The 17,666-nt window shown below is 46.0% G+C and overlaps 1 protein-coding gene across 1 annotated transcript in view; it reads left to right on the forward strand.

Moving 5' to 3' along the window:
• The window catches only part of RBFOX1 (RNA binding fox-1 homolog 1), a 2,485,336-nt gene that overhangs the window by 239,422 nt on the left and 2,228,248 nt on the right, over positions 1-17,666 (forward strand). The window contains 1 exon segment of the mRNA XM_074028822.1: positions 2,357-2,395. Coding sequence (XP_073884923.1) covers positions 2,357-2,395 — 39 coding nt within the window.

Consider the following 17,666-nt stretch of genomic DNA (forward strand, 5'->3'; position numbering starts at 1 on the left):
GGAATGTCCCTATCTGTTCAGGCCTTGTGTGCAGACCCTGGTCCTCAGGCACCTCCTTTAGGAGCTTGAGGGCAGAGACCCACCTGAGCTGGCGCAGGGGTCTGGAGACTGGGAGGAGAGGACCTTGAGAACCACAAAGCATCTCCTTTGCACCTTGCAGAGGGGAGAGAAAAGCCACATCTGCCTGGGTGTGCGTGTGTTTGCTCAGGCTGCCATAACAAAGTAATATAGATGGAGTGGCTTAAACAGCAAACTTATTTCTCTTGGTTCTGGAGTCCGGAAGTCCAAGACCAAGGTGTCAGCAGGATTGGTTTCTTCTGTGGCCCCTCTCCTTGCCTTGTAGGCAGCCACCTCCTTCGTGCATCCTCCCCTGGCCTTTCTTCTCTGCTCCTGCCTCCCTGACACCTCTTTGTGCATCCAGATTTCATCTTCTTATGAAGACAGCAGTCAGACTGGATCAGGGCCCAGCCTAACAGCCTCCTTTTCACTTAATCCCCTCTTGAAAGATTCTGTCTGCAAGTCAATTACATTCAGAGGTCCTAGGGTTGGGGGTCGCTGGACTGCGTCTGGCCTCTGTCCATAGGAGTTTTGTGGGGGCGGGGGCACGATTCAGCTTAAAACACAGCCTTTGAGCAGGGCTGGGAGAAACAGCTCATTCTCCAGGTGCACATCCAGCATCTACTCTGTGGATTACCTGTTTCCAAATTGTGACTGTAGGTCAAAGTCATGTTCCCCAGGACTCCTCTTCATGCAGCTGAGATGGAGCTGACTCACCCTAGCCCGTGTTCGTTGTTAATTTCATGGTCCTGGGCTCCTATAAGAACTATAACATACATACCAGTAATCGCTCTTAACACTCAGGCCTTCCCTGAATGTTTTTCCATGGACCAGGCTTGCGTGGCCTCATTGAATCCCCACCCTATGAAGTAGGCTGAGGAATTTGAGACTCAGCAAGTGGAGTCTGGTGGACAGCAAGGGTTAAATGTGGCTTTCTCCAGAATGGCCAGGTCTCCTGTGTCCGAGACCTTGGGCCGCAGAGCAGAGCTGCGTCTGCTCTCTGTCCATGGTGCTGCAGTGGGTAAACTCCCAAGGGCACCTTGTTGGGTCTGGAGCCCTTGATGGGACCAGTTGGTATTGTGGCAATTTCCTTGGCTGGGCAGGAAGAGGAGGTGCTGGTGGAGTTCATGGGGAACCTGAAAGGCCTGACCTTTTGGCAGGAAAAAAGGGGAGCTATGATATCTTCTCCCACTTTAAGTGGGAAATCGTTGTGTCTAATTCTGGAATATGGCAGAAGCACAAGCTTAGGTCAGAGAGAGAAAGAAAGCGAAGGTGTTCTTCACTTGAAGAGTGATGTGTTGGGCTTGGGGCAGGCTGGCCCTCAGATTCATGTTCCACACAGTGTCTGTGCAATGGGCCCTTGCTGTTTTGACTAAGCCAGGGTCCTTCCTGTGCAAGGAACTGACTCAGCCTTCTGAGGCCAAGGGGAGCATGTGTGTGAGTCTATCTACACCATGGGGGCTACATTTGTTGAGGGGAGGAGTTGGGGTTCTGAGCCAACGGAGGTGCTTGACTCAGTTCAGGTCCTGGTGGGGGTGGAGGGGGCATTTCAACTCCTGGGGCCCTGAAATCAGAGAGTACTCACAAAGTGAGGTCTTCCTCGATGCAGCAAGGGTTTCTGTGGGTGCCACCTGGGAATCCTAGTTCAGGAGCTGGGGTGTTTTAAGAAAGACATGCTATCTTCCTGTGGTTTCCCATATTGTTTAGAAAAACACCCGAAGTCTGTATCTCAACCTGCATGGCTAGATATGCTCTGGTCCCTGCCCGCCTCCTTGACATCATCTCTTTGCCTCTCCCATCACTCGGTTTGATGGTTCTGGCTGCTCTGCGCTGCTCTAAGAGAGCTTGTCCATTGTCCCTGCCCCAGGGCGTGTGACCTGCCATCCCTCCATATGGAAGTCTTCTTGTCATTCCACCCTCAGTGCTCCTTGACCCCCAGTCAAAAGTAGCACCAGTCACTCTCCACCCCGTAATTCATCTTGTTATCATCATAGGAATTAGCATTCTGATCTTTTCTTCGTTTATTATTAATAGTTGTTCGTTAGCTTCCTTATTTGCCATGTCTCCCCCATCTTCCTTCTGTCTTACGGCAGCGATTTGTCATCTTGTTTGTTGTCAAAAGCATAGCCTACAACAGAGCCTGACACATGTTAGGCATTTAATGGATGTTTGTAGAATGAATGAATAAAACATTCTTTCCTAAATCTAAGAGAAAAACGAAGCAAAAGCAATTGTTTCAATGCAAACTCAATGTTTCTTCTCTTTCTCTTTCTCTCTCTCTCTCTTTTTTTTAATGCAGGATCTACTGTCCCTGCCATACAGCCTGGTCGAGGATCAGGTAAGTGCTCATTTTGTCCTGACTTAAGATGTCTGTGAAGTCTGGTGGAAATGAAAGCAATAGAAAAGTCTTGCATCACAGCCCTGCAACTTCACTGCCCGGGGCAGACATCTGTAATCAACCACAGCATGGTTCATCCCTTAGCAAGACAGTCACTACTAATTGATCAGGGAAGACTCATGAGATCAAACATACTTGGCGTCTTTAAAGTATGAGCTCCAGAAATGAAGTCATTTTTGCCAGGGTTGAGGGGTGGACAGGCAGTTAAACAGCTTCTTATTGGAAATGATGAGGGTGCTTGCCTATATTTTATCATTGAGTTTTGAAGGTGAGTGAAGCCCCATATCCTGGCATTATGCCACAACTTTATTAGCACTGGAGGTACCAGAGCTTGACCATATAAGAATATAATTGAACCGAACAGATCTATACCTTGGGGCAATGCATTTTTTTTAAAATCGATTTCAACTCTACGTTATTATTGTTGCTTAATGAGGAGCTAATGTAATTTCTAATGAAGCCCCATGGCCTTTGGATAGATGAAGTTAGATTTTTTCCCCCCATGTTGTTGTATCCACTCTTCAATTAAAACCTGAGAAGGAAAATTAATACAAATGTAAGAATTTTTTTCCCCAAGATTAGTGTCAAGACAGCATCTTTTTATTACATATGTAAATTTCCTGTGTAATGGGATTGGAGAGGATCGCATGGCTGGCCCTTGAGTGGATTGGAGATGGTTTAAGTGGTCAAGGAGGCTTTGTGGGGAGGCGGAATCTATGCTTGCTGTCATTTGAGTGGTGATTAGGGCATGCTCTGTGCCATCTTGTTCCTCCTCCCACCCCTGTTTCTGTCCACCCTTCCCCAGGCTCCTCCTGTTGGCTGCCAGTTTTGGGTAGAAGAATTTGAGTAGCTGCTTTTTAAACAAATTGTATTGAGGTGAAATTCCCATAACATAAGATTAGCCATTTTCAAATGAACAATTTAGAAGCATTTGGTACATTCACAGTGTTGGGCAATCACTACCTCTCTCTACTTCCAAAACGTTTTCATCATGCCAAAGTAAAGCCTTGTACCCATTAAGCAGTCTCCCCTCTTGTTCTCGTCTCCCCTCAGCCCCTGACAACCACCAGTCTGCATTCTGTCTCTGTGGGCTTACCTATTCTGAATTTTTCAGATAAGTGGAATCATATAGTAAGTGGCCTTTTGTGTCTGGCTTCTTTTACTTAGAAAACAGTTTGGCAGTTCTTCCAAAAGTTAAACATAGAATTACCATATGGCCCAGCGATTTCACTCCTACATATATACCCAAAAGTGCTGAAAACAGGTACTCAAACAAGCACATGGACACACAACTTCACAGTGACATTATTCATGGAAGCCAAAAAGGAGAAATAGCTCACATGTCCAAATAAAATGTGGTCTATCCATGCAGTGGAATATTACACAGCCATAAAAAGGAAGGAAGCAGCAATCCGTTCTACAACTTGGATGAACCTTGAAAACATTATGCTGAGTAGCTACCTTCTGCTTGACCTGGATCCTCTCTGTGCTGACATTGGCTGGTTTATCAGAAACACAGTTAGAAGTTGTGAGATCCTGGGAGATTGGATCCATCTCAGGACAGAGGTCACTACTTCTTCACTTGGCTTCCTGCCCTGTCACTTAGCTCTATTCTAGCTTCTGGGGCTGGGAACTGAGAACAGATGTTTATACCTTTTCCCATGTTCTTGGTAGGTGTCTGCCCATGCTGTGGTCACCCTGAATCACTCTGCTTTCTGCAGGACCTGATGGGGAGGGCTGGATCTGACCAGTAGAAGTTTTCTTCAGAGGCAGGTGCTAGAGTGGGCAAGCTCTGGCCCGTCTGTTGCCTCCTGTGCTGCTGCTTTGGAGAGCATGGAGCAGATGGTGGAGGGGTTCTCTCAGGTGCAGCTGCCTTCAGGCATTTTGCACTGCTGGGAGCTCCTCAGAGTCCTCTTTCTTTGTGGGGAGTATCATCCCAGCACCTGTGCTCATTCCATAGCACATCCCCCAGGTGGACAAGTCATTTCAGGACTAGTTGGGTGTTTGGGAGGTGGGCTCTGTTAAAAGCCAGCAGAGCAAGGAAGCATCTAACAAAGTGTTTGAGGGGGGTTTATAACGTGCCAGGGATTATCCCAGGTGCCTCATTCACGTTTATTCATTGCTTCTGTCTACACTGCCTGAGTGATGGTATATTGTTTCCCTCTTTATTAATCAGTTTGTAATGGAAATTCATATAACGCGAAGTTAGGTGTTTTACAGTGAGCAGTTGTATGGGTTTTAGTGCAGTCACAATGTTGTGCCACCACACCTTTATGTAGTTCCAAAACATTTTCGTCACCCCCAAAGGAGACCCTGTGACCATTAAGCAGACACTCACCCTTCCTCTACCCCCCGGCCCCTGACAACTGTTAGTCTGCGTCCTGCCCCTGTGGGTTTACCTCTTTTGGATATTTCATATAAATGGAATCATATAGTATGTGGTCTTCCGTGTCTGGCTTCTTTCACTCCGCATGATGTTTTTGAGGTTTATTCATACTGTAGCATTCTCTCCTTTTTATGGCTGAATAATATTCTATTGTAAGGCAAGACCGCACGATTATCCATTCATCCAGGGGTGGAAATTTGGGTTGTGTCTACCTTTTGTCTATTGCGAAGAGTGCCGCTATAAACATTTGCGCCCTTGTACTTGTTTGAGTTCCTGTTTTCGGTTCTTTTGGGTATATACCTAGGAGTGGAATTGTTGGGCCTTATGGTAATTCTGTGTTTAACTTATTGAGGAGCTGCCAGACGGTCACCATCTTTTAACAAAGGGAAACAGACTCCGCAAGCTTTCTCCCAGAGCTCCCAGAGTGAGGAGCAGAGCCGAGGTCTCCAGCCTGCAAGGCTGGTCTCCGTCCATGTTTCCACCCACCACGGCGTCCTGTATGTGGAATGTCAACCCTGAGTAGCATGTTCTAGGCTGTTCACTGGGCTTGGGCAAAGAAGGGGTAGGAGGGAGAGGGAAGGGGAGACAGGCTTCTCTCTCCTTGAGTGACCAAATGTGTCTACTGCTGGTCCCTGGTGTACCCCCTTTTCCCACTGTAGCCCCTTAACCCCTAAACTTTGGAAAGTCTCTGCAGTTGGTGGGTGATTTGATTGAGTTGATTTGTTGATAGGTTGTTTAACCCAGAGTCACATGCATACGCACACGTTCTCTCTCTCTGTCTCAGTCTCTCTTCATCTCTCTCCCTCTCCCTTTCTATCTCAGGCCTGACAAAGGCAACTTGACAAAATAATAATTCAGTGGGCGTCACCCATGAGCCATATGATAACCCATCAGCCTAAATTCATGCAGCACCTGAGCAACTGCGTCTCATCCTCTCTCTTTTTCTACGATGGGGAGCAGAAGCCCAGAGAGCTGAGGTAACCTGCCCACAGCCACACAGCTAGTAAGTTGCAGAGCTGCGATTTGAACCCTGGTCTGTCCATCTCTGCAGCCTGGAACCCTCCCATTGCATCTGGAGGCTTCTCCAGGCTCCCTGAAAGCATCAGCATTTTTCATACCAGTGCAGTGATTATTATTATTGTTTTTGAGACAGAATTTCGCTCTTATCACCCAGGCTGGAGTAGAGTAGTGCGATCTCAGCTCACTGCAACCCCCACATCCTGGGTTCAAGCGATTCTACTGCCTCAGCCTCCTGACTTGCTGGGATGACAGGCTCCTGCCACCACGCCTGGCTAACTTTTTGTATTTTTAGTAGAGACAGGGTTTCACCATGTTGGCCAGGCTGGTCTTGAACTCCTGACCTCAGGTGATCCACCGGCCTCGGTCTCCCAAAAATGCTGGGATTACAGGCATGAGCCACCGTGCCCGGTCTGATTGATTATTTTTAAAAAATCATTTACGGTCTCAGCCTTCCCAGATCCACACAGCCCCCAGAGCATCTTTAGATGCCTAAAAGTTCTTAGTTGAATGTGAGAAAATGGGAATTCCTATTGAGGAAATGGCATTCTGTTCCTCTCTGAAGAGAGGCTCAGGAACCAGCGTATTGGAAAACAGGTAATCTAGTCTGTACAGTTAAGATGTTTTTTAACTGACCTTGCACTTCTGCCTTTTCAATATTTCAGTGACTGGGTTGAGGTAGGAATCTGTTGAGTGGTGTCCTTTCTCCCTCTGAGAGATGCTCTATGAAACTGAACAGAGAGGTCCTGGTCCCTAGCATTGCTGGCAGCTCAGAAAGCTGGAGATGAGACCCTTCCCAGGTGAGAGGGAGAAGAAAGTGATAAAAGATGGCTTGGGCAGGTAGGTCCCCACCCCCAGAGAACCCTCTGTCTCTCCAGGCACCAGGGAAGTTACATGGTCTGCCTGGGAAGGAGCTTCCCCGAGGCACAGCATCTCCCAGGTGCTCACTACTGAGTGTGATAAAGCACTCGTGGGACCTCGGGAGTATTTACACCTGCTCTGAGCCCAAGCTTCAGTGGCAGTAATTCTCTGACCTTTTAAAATGGATAAATCTCCTTGGCAGGGGTATATTTCCAGAGCTTAGCCTGGAGTGGGGATCAAGGTCCTGGCGAGATGTGGCCAGACCAAGGAGAAGATTTATGATCCTTGAGGGGGTCTGTTTTGGAAGCTGCCGTGCCCTCAGACCTGCTCAGCACGGCACGGGTGGAAAAAAGTGGGTGTTTGGCTGGAGTGCGGGTCCTTGTGTCACCTCCCAGACAGATGAAAGCAGGCAGGCTATTTTTCAGATGGCGATGGATTTATTCCTTTGATCTGCTTGCCTTGTCTGCCTTCTCTGTGAGTTCTGACGGATGCTCTTTTCTCACATCTCTGTTATTCGCCGTCACACAGAAAACGGGGTGAGAATCTTGTTATCACGGCTCTCTCCCTGCCTTCTAGCATCACCAGGGAGCATAATAACCTGTGTGGTTGGCAGCACCCTCCCTTTTATTCTCTTTCCCTTCCTCCTCACTCCAGAGCCTCCACCCACGAGTCATAGGGAAGCCTGGGGAGGAGGGCCTGGCATTGCTTGTACACCTACTGTGTTCCAGGCACCTTACAAATGTGATCTCGTGTAATCCTCCCAACGTTGTCCCCCCTACCCCATTGTAAGAAAGATTATTATTAAACCCATTTGCAGCAGTGGGGAGCCTCAGAGTCAGGGAGGCAAATAACCTTCCCAGGCTACCAGGTCTCCCAGCTCACATGGACAGGGCAAGGATTAAAATCTTGGTCAGACTGACTGAGGAGTATTTGCTCTTTTTAATGCTGCCCCAGGGGCCGGGAGGGTCCGTGTGCATGCTGGAACGAAATCTTCTTTTCGTCTTCCAGGCTCCTTAATTATTTCTTAGAGTGATTTCTGTGCTCCCCTCCTGGACTGGGTCTCGTCTCCTTTCATCAGCTGTTTGTAAATTCACAGTGCCTTCCCTGTTTGAGAGGCCGGGACTGGCTTCCCAGTGATCATTTCCTAACAGAAGGAATGTTCTTTCTTGCTCTGCAAGTGTCAGCTCATAATTACCAGCGTAATTAGAGCAGGATTTGCCATCTGATCCTCCGTGGGAGCTGCACACCCGCCTGCATAGGTAACTTTGGCATAGAAAGGTGTCTGGCTTCCAGAGGAACTCAGGGCGTCTTAGGGGCTCCAGCAGAAACACATGGAATTCCTGCTCAAGGCTTCCCGTTGTTACCAGACTATGTCCAGACCGCCTGACGCTGACACGAGCCGGCTCCGGTCACCTTTCTGACATTGCCTCTGCCCCTGCCTTGATCCATGAGGCTCTCAGAGCTGATGTCCCTCCTCCTGAGGAGCCTTTGATGACTGCCCTGGCTCAAACATGCCTCTTTCCATTGCCCTGTACTGTCTTTTCCATGGCACTCAGCATGATCTGAAATAATATTCCTTTTTTGTTTTCATGTTTATTTACGTGATTTCCTCCCACTGAAATATATGCTCCCCAAGAAATATGTCTCATTCACTGCGATAGCTCCTGGGCATGGCATATCACATGGCATGTAATGAACATCTGATAAATATTTGTTAGGTGAGAAACAGACCTTACCTGACACCTCATTATTCCTGTTACACTGTGATGTCTCATTGCTTATCATCATACCTCTTTTTAATTACTTTCTGTACTTACTCTGTTTTTTTTTTTTTTTCATGGCTATGGATCTATAAAATTCCTAATAAATAGTGCCTCATCTTTTTATTCCATCCCCAGTACCTTGGTCGAGAGTAGATAATGCACATTGCGTAGATGGATGGATGGAAGAATGGATGGATGGATGGATGGATGGATAGAAGGGTGGGTAGATGAATGGATGAAAAGATGGACACAAGGAAGGATGGATGGATGGATGGAAGGATAGATGGAAGGGTGTGTGGGTGGATGGATAGAAGGAAGGAAGGAAGGATGGGTGGGTAGATGGTTGAATGAGTGGGTGGGTGGGTGGGTGGATGGATGTATGGATAAAAGAATGAGTGGGTGGATGGATGGATGGATGAATAGAAGGATGGGTGGAAGGATGGATGGAAAGGTGAGTGGGTAGATGGATAGATGAATGGAAGGAAGGAAGGTGGGTGGAAGGATAGATGTAAGGGTGGGTGGATAGATGGATGGAAGGGTGGATGGATGCAAAGATAGATGTAAGGGTGGGTGGGCAAATGGACGGAATGAAGGAAGGAGGGGTGGGTGGGTAGATGGATAGATGGATGTGTGGGTGATGGGTGGATGGATGGTACACGGATGGATAGGTGAATGGATAGATGAGTAGCTGTATGGATGGATGGATGGAAAGAAGGAAGGAAGGATGAATGAGTGGGTGGACAGACAAGTGGGCAAGTCTGGCTGCATTTTCCTGAGTTTGTGACCATATTCCAAAGCAAATAAGAATTTTCTTGGCATTACTCCATCTTAGATTATTCAAACCCTACTCATTATTCAACCTCAGCATCAGTCAAGGTGCTCGTGAACTTCTAAGTATTAGGAACTTGTCACAACAGTACTTTTAAAAATTAATTTTCACGTGTACTGTAGGCTGAGAAAGTGGATTGTACAGAACCTACTGAGGGGACTTCGTTAAAGCTTAACTTGTTCATTAATGTGTGTTTAAAAAATACCCCTGGACGGCCAGACACAGTGGCTCATGCCTGTAATCCCAGCACTTTGGGAGGCCAACGTGGGCAGATCACCTGAGGTCAGGAGTTTGAAACCAGCCTGGCCAACATGGTGAAACACTGTCTCTACTAAAAATACAAAAATTAGCTGGGCGTGGTGGTGGGTGCCTGTAATCCCAGCTATTTGGGAGGCTGAGGCAGGAGAATCTCTTGAACCCAGGAGGCGGAGGTTGCAGTGAGCTGAGATCACGCCATTGCATTCCAGCCTGGGGGACAAGAGCGAGACTTCATCTCAAGGAAAAAAAAATACTCTTGCACGTTTGTAAAGGTGTGCTCTCTGTATGACAGATCTTATTTATTTTATAAGCATGGGGTAGCATGGGGATCTTTATTTTTCATATGACATAGGTTGGTTAGGATCTCCCAGAGTTCATTTCTGTTTGTTTTTCTTGATACTGGCCAAAGATTGCACTGTACATATTCTTAGCCCATGTCATTTGACTCACAAAGGCTATTTTTTTAAAAAAAATATATTTTTATTATGATACTTTAAGTTCTAGGGTGCATGTGCCCAACGTGCAGGTTTCTTACATATGTATACATGTGCCATGTTGGTGTGCTGCACCCATTAACTCGTCATTTACATTAGGTGTATCTCCTAATACTATCCCTCCTCTCTTCCCCCTCCCCACAATAGGACCCGGTGTGTGATGTTCCCCTTCCTGTGTCCAAGTGATCTCATTGTTCATTTCCCACCTATGAGTGAGAACATGCGGTATTTGGTTTTCTGTTCTTGCGATAGTTTGCTGAGAATGATGGTTTCCAGCTGCATCCATGTCCCTACAAAGGACACAAAGTCACCCTTTTTTATGGCTGCATAGTTCAAGGATCTAGAACTAGAAATACCATTTGACCCAGCCATCCCATTACTGGGTATATACCCAAAGGATTATAAATCATGCTACTCTAAAGACACATGCACATGTATGTTTATTGCAGCACTATTAACAATAGCAAAGACTTGGAATCAACCCACATGTCCATCAGTGACAGACTGGATTAAGAAAATGTGGCACATATACACAAAGGCTATTTACTGACTAGCATTGGCTATGGATCGAACTTTTTATTAATAGAAAATGATCATCTTGAGCTTGGCTGATGCATCCTGCCTTGGGTTTTTCTGAAACCAGCATTATTCTCCTTTCTTTCTTTGGTTCCCATGGGTAAGCCTGGACATGCTGCCCTTCATTTTGCAAGATTTCCTTTTGTTGTAGGAGTCTCTTGGAAGTGGCACATGGATGGATTTTGTTTATTCAGCCAGTCTGAGAATCCTAGTCTTTTAATAGAGGAATTTAGTGCAAATATATTTGTCATAATAGATATGTTTGATCTTCTGTCATTTAAAATATTATTTATTACAGAGACTTTCCTTGCTGCTTCATTTGTTTTCTCTGTTCTTTGCTCTGTAGAGTCTGTTAAATTTGCTTTTATCTTACCTGCTGATTTGAAGGTAGGCATCCTGTTATTAATTCTACAGGCGATTTAAGTTGAGCCTTGAAGTTCTTCTGAAAAGGCTGCCGTAACCCTTGTTTCCCTAAGATTCAAAGTCAAGAATGAGATGACAGCTTTAAAGTCTGTCCAGATAGGATGAGGAAATTTAACTCAGGTGCATTTTGCATTTTTCTGCACCTTCTTCCAGCCTCTTCCCAGGCATTGTCAACTATAATTGGGTCCCTCAGAGCCAGCTAAATGTCAATAATTTATAATTTTGACATAGATATAGTAATAGGTAATATTTATGTGGAGGGTTAATATTAGCAGGTGCTGTGCGTAAGCACCACATATAGAATTTCTCACCTAATCTTTGTGACAACCCACTGAGGAGCCAGTCCTTTGCTTCCACTGTTCAAATGGTGAAGGTGAGTCTTTGGGGTTCCATAAGATGCCCACAGCCACATATCTGAGGAAGTGGCAGAGCCATGAGTGCCTGGACCTGGCTCTAGTTTTTTTATTTTTATTTTAAGATGAGGCCTTGCTCTGTCATCCAGGCTGGAGTGCAAGTACAGTGGCACGATCATAGCCTACTGCAGCCTCAAACTCCTGTGTGAAAGTGATCCTCCTGCCCTGGCCTCCAAAGTGTGGCTCTAGCTCTTACCCATGACTGTCTTGTTACGCTGTCAGAATTACTGCTGCCAAGTGTACGTGGCTTTGAAGAATGTATTTACACCAAGCAGCTCATCCAGGCTCCTACCTGCCCTGTTTCTACCCAGAGTGCCCCCCTCTTTGTCTTAGATTTATGTTATTGATCCCGGACTTTGAGACCAGCACCACTCACGTTTTAATGCATAGAGGGAGACCCTCGGCACCCTTGTTAAAATGCAGGATCAGGCAATGCGTATGTTACAGAGCTTGTTTTGGCTGTTCCACATTGCACACATATCGCAAAACATCATGTCATACACCATGAATATAGACCATATTTTACTTGTCAATTAAAAAAATAATAAAGTGTAGAATCTGATTCAGTAAATCCGGAGTGGGACCAGACATTTCTTATAGGCTCCAAACTGGAGAGGCTGAGGCTGCTCTTCCTAATGCCTGCATGTGATTGCAAGATTCTCCATTAGTGCAGAACACAGTCGTTCTGCCTCCTTAATTGGCATTGTTTTCATTGGACCTTGAACTCATTACTCATTCGTGTAGTGGTCAAGTAAGTGGACTCTGAAGACAACTGCCTCGATGTGGAGCTCAGCCCTGGCACTCACAGGTGCAACAGTGCCCATCTTACCAGGTCATTGTGGAGTTTAAGCAAAGTCAGATGAATTAACTGTTTTGAGTAGTGTCTGGAATTTACTTGTTGAGGACAAGATATGGGTTTAATATGATTTGCTCCTTGAACGCCTTTTAATTTATCACAGCACAAGCCACCAGCTCCCTTCCCTGCCTCTGGGGTGCCTCTGGGGTTTGCGCAGACCCTGTCTTTAACTGCCGAGTTTCTCCTATTTCCTCTACACAAATCCTTTCCTCAAGATGGCTAAAGTCTTATGTCTTCCCGGCAGCCCTCCAAGTTAACCTTTCTCAATCTAGTTCTCCCATTTATTAAAATGAAAATGTCTGCTTCTCCATCTAGCCATGATAGCACATATTAAACTTTCTGTAACTGATGTTATCTGTGTATACAGATTTGGAAAATACATGCTGATAAACTATTTTGTTTTTGTTTTTTGTTTGTTTGTTTTGAGACAGGTCTCGCTCTGTCACCCAGGCTGGAGTGTGGTGGTACAATCAAGGCTCACAGCAGCCTCGACCCCCTAGGCTCAGGCGATCCCTCTCGCCTTAGCCTCCAGAGTAGTTGGAACCACAGGTGCATGCCACTACATCCAGCTAATTTTTAAAATTATTTGTAGAGATGGGGTCTTGCTACATTGTCCAGGCTGAAGATATTTTTGGTGCCTGTATTTTTTTCCCTAGCCACAGGCCTTAGAGCTGGTTTCAGGGGAACTGAAAAGTTGCACTCAGTGCCCTCTTACGTTGGCAGATGGATGATGGTGATGGTGCTGGGGAAGGAGGTAATGATTTTGATTATGATTATCTCACGACCAAGCAAATATTCCAAGAGCTAGGAGAGAAATGCTCAGCCCCTCCTGGGGACAGGCTGCCTTTGCTACCAGGTGGCCCAGACTGTCACTTCCAATTTGGGAAACGATCCTACTTTGCATAAGTGATTGAAGTAATTGCACGGGCTGTTTCTCTTAATCTACAAGAAGCTGAGTTGAGATGGGACAACTAATAGGGTTGGTTCTGATTTTTGTCTAGATGGCATTTGATCCATAGTCAGTATCTTACTGCTTACCCTCATTGCAAAGCTTCCTATCTGGGGGCTGGGGTGCATGTAACACCAGTCTCTCTTCTCTCCTGATGGGTATGTATGTCAGCATGGATTTCTCTTATGGGGGCTTTATAGCGTTCTGATCACAGAAGAGACCTTCTAGAAATGCAAACTTGCAAAATGATGTGTTGTGTCACTGAAGGAAATTTCTGGCTCAGACACTATTGTTCTTCTCTGGCCACTTAGTGTGATATTTTTCGTTAGCTGAGACTGGAAGGGCATGATGTGAAGCTCAACTTACTCAGCGCCAAATGCTGTTCTCCTTGCTTCTCATTATACATCACCGTGGTCCACCTCACTCCCCACTTCTAGGTGACCCTTCCTTTTGTTTTGGCAGCTCAGTAGGGAGGGAGCAGGGGATCTACAAACCTTGGAGCTGAAATTCTGTGTTCTTTCACTTTCCTTAGAGAAGCAGATGACAGGGAAGCAGCCAAATATTCCCCGATTCCGCAGCCAAATGTTACGTCCTCCCTCGGGGCTCAGCTTGGCGGAGTAAATTTCAGAGCCTTGGCATTTTTCATCCCAATTTAGGTTAGACCAGCGAAGGGAGTTTGATTTCTAAAAGCCGGATGATATTCACATTGTCCGATCCAAGCTGCCAGACGGTTAGAGTGGGCTCGCAGAGGAGAAGGAAGGCTCTGAGCATGGGGATTTGTGCTTCTGGAGGGGGAGTTCCTGGTGCACTTCCAGTAATGGGTAATAAATGTGCAGTTATTTAATTTGGAGTCAGAGCTGCAGTGTTATTGATTACCTGGAACATCTAAAGCTCTAGACAGTGAAAGCCCCTTGCAAAAAATGTGTCTATAGCAAATCATCAAGCACTTAGAATTAAATACACATAAAACACATACAAGGTAATTCTCATTGGCCTTATGAATGCAGGATTAGAAGCGCTAGCAAATTCTAATATGACCCCCCAAAATTCAGATGTGCAGAAGGGGAACCAATGGGTAGCATCTGCTGACCTCTCCAGACCCACTTTCTGCTCTTCTCCACTGTACTTGTGCCCTGGTAGGCTTTCCTGTGTAAACCCCAGCACCAGGCATCTTTTCCCACTGGCTTCTCATTGGGTTTGGGCAATAGGGAGCCATAGTATGTTACAGGAGGAGGGAGGAGAGAAGAGGGCAGTTATAGACCCTGCTCCCTCTGATGAGCTGCCATATTCCTAAGCTAAGATCTCTGCTGCTGTCAGGCAACCCTCTCTGTCTATATTCAGGTTTAGGGACGAGGGCAGAGTGGGCCCCTCACTATCACTAGCTGCAGGGCACCAGATTATAACTTGTGGTCCCCTTACCCCCTGCCCATACCTTTATGAATAGTCCTTTTATTAATTTCCTCACAAATTATCTTAATTTGAACGAGCCATCTGTTCCCTTCCAGGACCCTGGCTGCCACAAGGGGCGAGAGACGGCTTATTCCATTACATAAAAACGCAGTCATAGTTTCAATGTCGCCTTTGCAGAGACTTCCTCGGCCCTCATTATCTTCTGTCATGGCCTCTGTTTGATTTCCTTCATGGCCCTTGTCAAATCTTGGTGCTGTCATTTGATTGCCAGTAAGGCTTGTTGCCAATCAGATGACATGTTTGCCCTGTTCATTGCTCATCTCTGTCCCTAGAACAAGGACTGTAAGCATAGAGAAGTTAGGTGATTTGCCTGAGGCCACACAGCTAGGAGAGGGTAGAGATGGGGTTTGAACCCTCTCTGATTCCAAAAGCCTCTCTTGCAAAGTCACGCCAAGGCTGAGCTTCAGGCGGAGTATTATTTCCTTAGAATTATTTCTCCCCGGCCAGGCATGGTAGCTCACACTTGTAATTCCAGCACTTTGGGAGGCCGAGGCAGGTGGATGACCTGAGGTCAGGAGTTCAAGACCAGCCTGGCCAACATGGTGAAACCCCATCTCTTCTAAAATTACAAAAATTAGCTGCGTGTGGTGGTACACACCTGTAATCCCAGCAACTCGGGAGGCTGAGGCAGGAAAGTCGCTTGAACCCAGAAGGTAGAGGTTGCACTGAGCCAAAATTGTGCCATTGCACTCCAGCCTAGGAGACAAGAACGAAAATCCATCTTAAAAAAAAAAAAAAAAAGAATTCTTTGTCCCCTGCTACCTGCATTCATGGTGGACAGATGTGTCATTGGGCTTCCTAAAGCATTCCTTAAGCTCCAATTTGCTTCTCATTTCCCACCAGGCATTTTGCTCAGATGCAGTGTCAGAGACCGGTTTTCAGTGTCCAGGGTCCTTCCCGTCTTTGGTTTCTTTCTCCCCACCCTCCATCCCAGCCCACAGGAGGTCAAGAGCTTGGCCTTCCTCCTCGCCTACAGGCCTGGCTTTCTCCTGGTCAGGGTCAGAAATTGGTGTTCCGCATCCAGGCCTGCTGGGCTCCAGTCTGGGGTGGCTCACATGCTTAGGTGGCAGGTCTCCTCCGCAGAGAGGAAGCTAGCTCAGATTCACAGAATGACTTGTGATCTAGGTTTTCTTTCATCCGGAGATGCATAAAAGAAATCCCTGCTGTGCTCTGTAGAATCGCTAATGATGTGTGTTGAAGGCTTTGACCAGGGGTCAAAGCCAATGGGGGATTTTCTCCTAATCTCTCTCCAAGGTCCCAAAGAGGATGAGATAAAAGCACATCCACACATTCTACACATCCAGAAACACCTCGCCCATCTATGCATCATGTATAGATTATAAAAAACAACAACGCAACTTTTACAGCTTCCTTTCTCAAAAATACAAGTATTAAGAAAACAAAAAATGCTCCATGAACTCACTACCACAATAATCCCTGCTGCCGCTGAAAATGCATGGGGTTAGACAATTCAAATGGTATAGAAAGATGCACAATGCCCTGTTCCCCCAGTCCACCAGCCCAGCCTATTTTAGTTCCCAATGGCTTTCTTAGTTCTTTCTAGAGAATTCACCTGTGGCTATGCTAGTGTGTGTGTGAGTGTGCACATGTAGCCTTGAATATTTACACCAGAGTGGCCATTCATAACATACTGTTTCATGACTTGCTTTTTTCCCCTTCCTCTTGTATCTTGGAGCCCTTTCCAGGTCAGCAGAAACTGTTCTGTGCCTTTCTTCTTGGTGTCTGCATAATATGTCATCATCTGGTTGTACCATGACTTGTTTGATCTTGACAGTTGGGTTGTTTCCACTGATTTGCTCTTAGAAGCAATATTTCACTGAAATGTCATTGCCACATATATTTCCATATTTTGCAAGGAAATCTATGTAGTGTATATCCCGGAGGTGGAATGCTCCGTCTAAAGTCTGAGCATTCATGCAGGTTGTAGCAACCTACACAATCAGAACATTGAATGTGAATGCCTGTTATCCCACACAAGTCTACTAGCTCTAAAAATACTCCGACTCTCGCTGTTGGAAGTGAAGGAGTTAGTTTGTTCCTCTTCTTTGTGCTCAGATTGGTCTTCACAACCTCTCTGGGGGCACTTTTCATATCTCAAAATGTTGAGTTGATTTTTCTTTTCATGTCTGGTTTCCTCATTAGACTGGTGTCATCCAAGGCAGGACTGGGGTCTTCTGTTGAGCATCTTCACCCCAGCATAATGTCTGCTTTCCTGTTGACACCCATGACCCATTTCCTTGGAATTTTCTAGAAGGAATTAAGAAAGTCATTGGCAACTAAAATAGGCTGTGCTGATGGACTGGGAGAACAGGGCATTTTGTATCTTTCAATACCATTTGAATTGTCTCACCCAGTGTATTTTCAGTGTCAGCAAGGTTTATTATGGTAGTGAGTTCATGGAACATTTTTTTTTTTCTTCTTAATACCCATCTGTATTTTTGAGAAACGAAATGATAAAAGTTGTGTTGTTGTTTTCTTTCATCTATACATGATGCACAGATGCTTGATCATGGCTTTTTGTCCTGTCCTGGGAAAGAAGATACCAGATGCCTCACTTTTCCTAAAATGTCATGGTCAGCTCTTGTATTAGTTAGAGAGGGCTGCCACCATAAAGCACCACAACCTGTGTGGCTTAAACAACAGAACTGCATTCCCTCATCATTCTGGAGGCTGCGAGTCTGAGACCAAGGTGTCAGCAGGTGGGTTCCTTCTGAGCCCTCTCTCTGTGGCTTATAGATGACCGCCTTCTTATGGTATCTCCACATGGTCTTGTCTCTGTGTGTCTGTGTCCTAATCAAAGGATGCCAGTAGGATGGGATAAAGGCCCGCCCTGATGACCTCATCTTACTTTAGTTACTTCTTTAAAGACTCCATCTCCAAATACAGTCACATTCT

This window comes from Macaca fascicularis, chromosome 20 (assembly GCF_037993035.2).
Source record: "Macaca fascicularis isolate 582-1 chromosome 20, T2T-MFA8v1.1".
Taxonomy (NCBI): domain Eukaryota; kingdom Metazoa; phylum Chordata; class Mammalia; order Primates; family Cercopithecidae; genus Macaca; species Macaca fascicularis.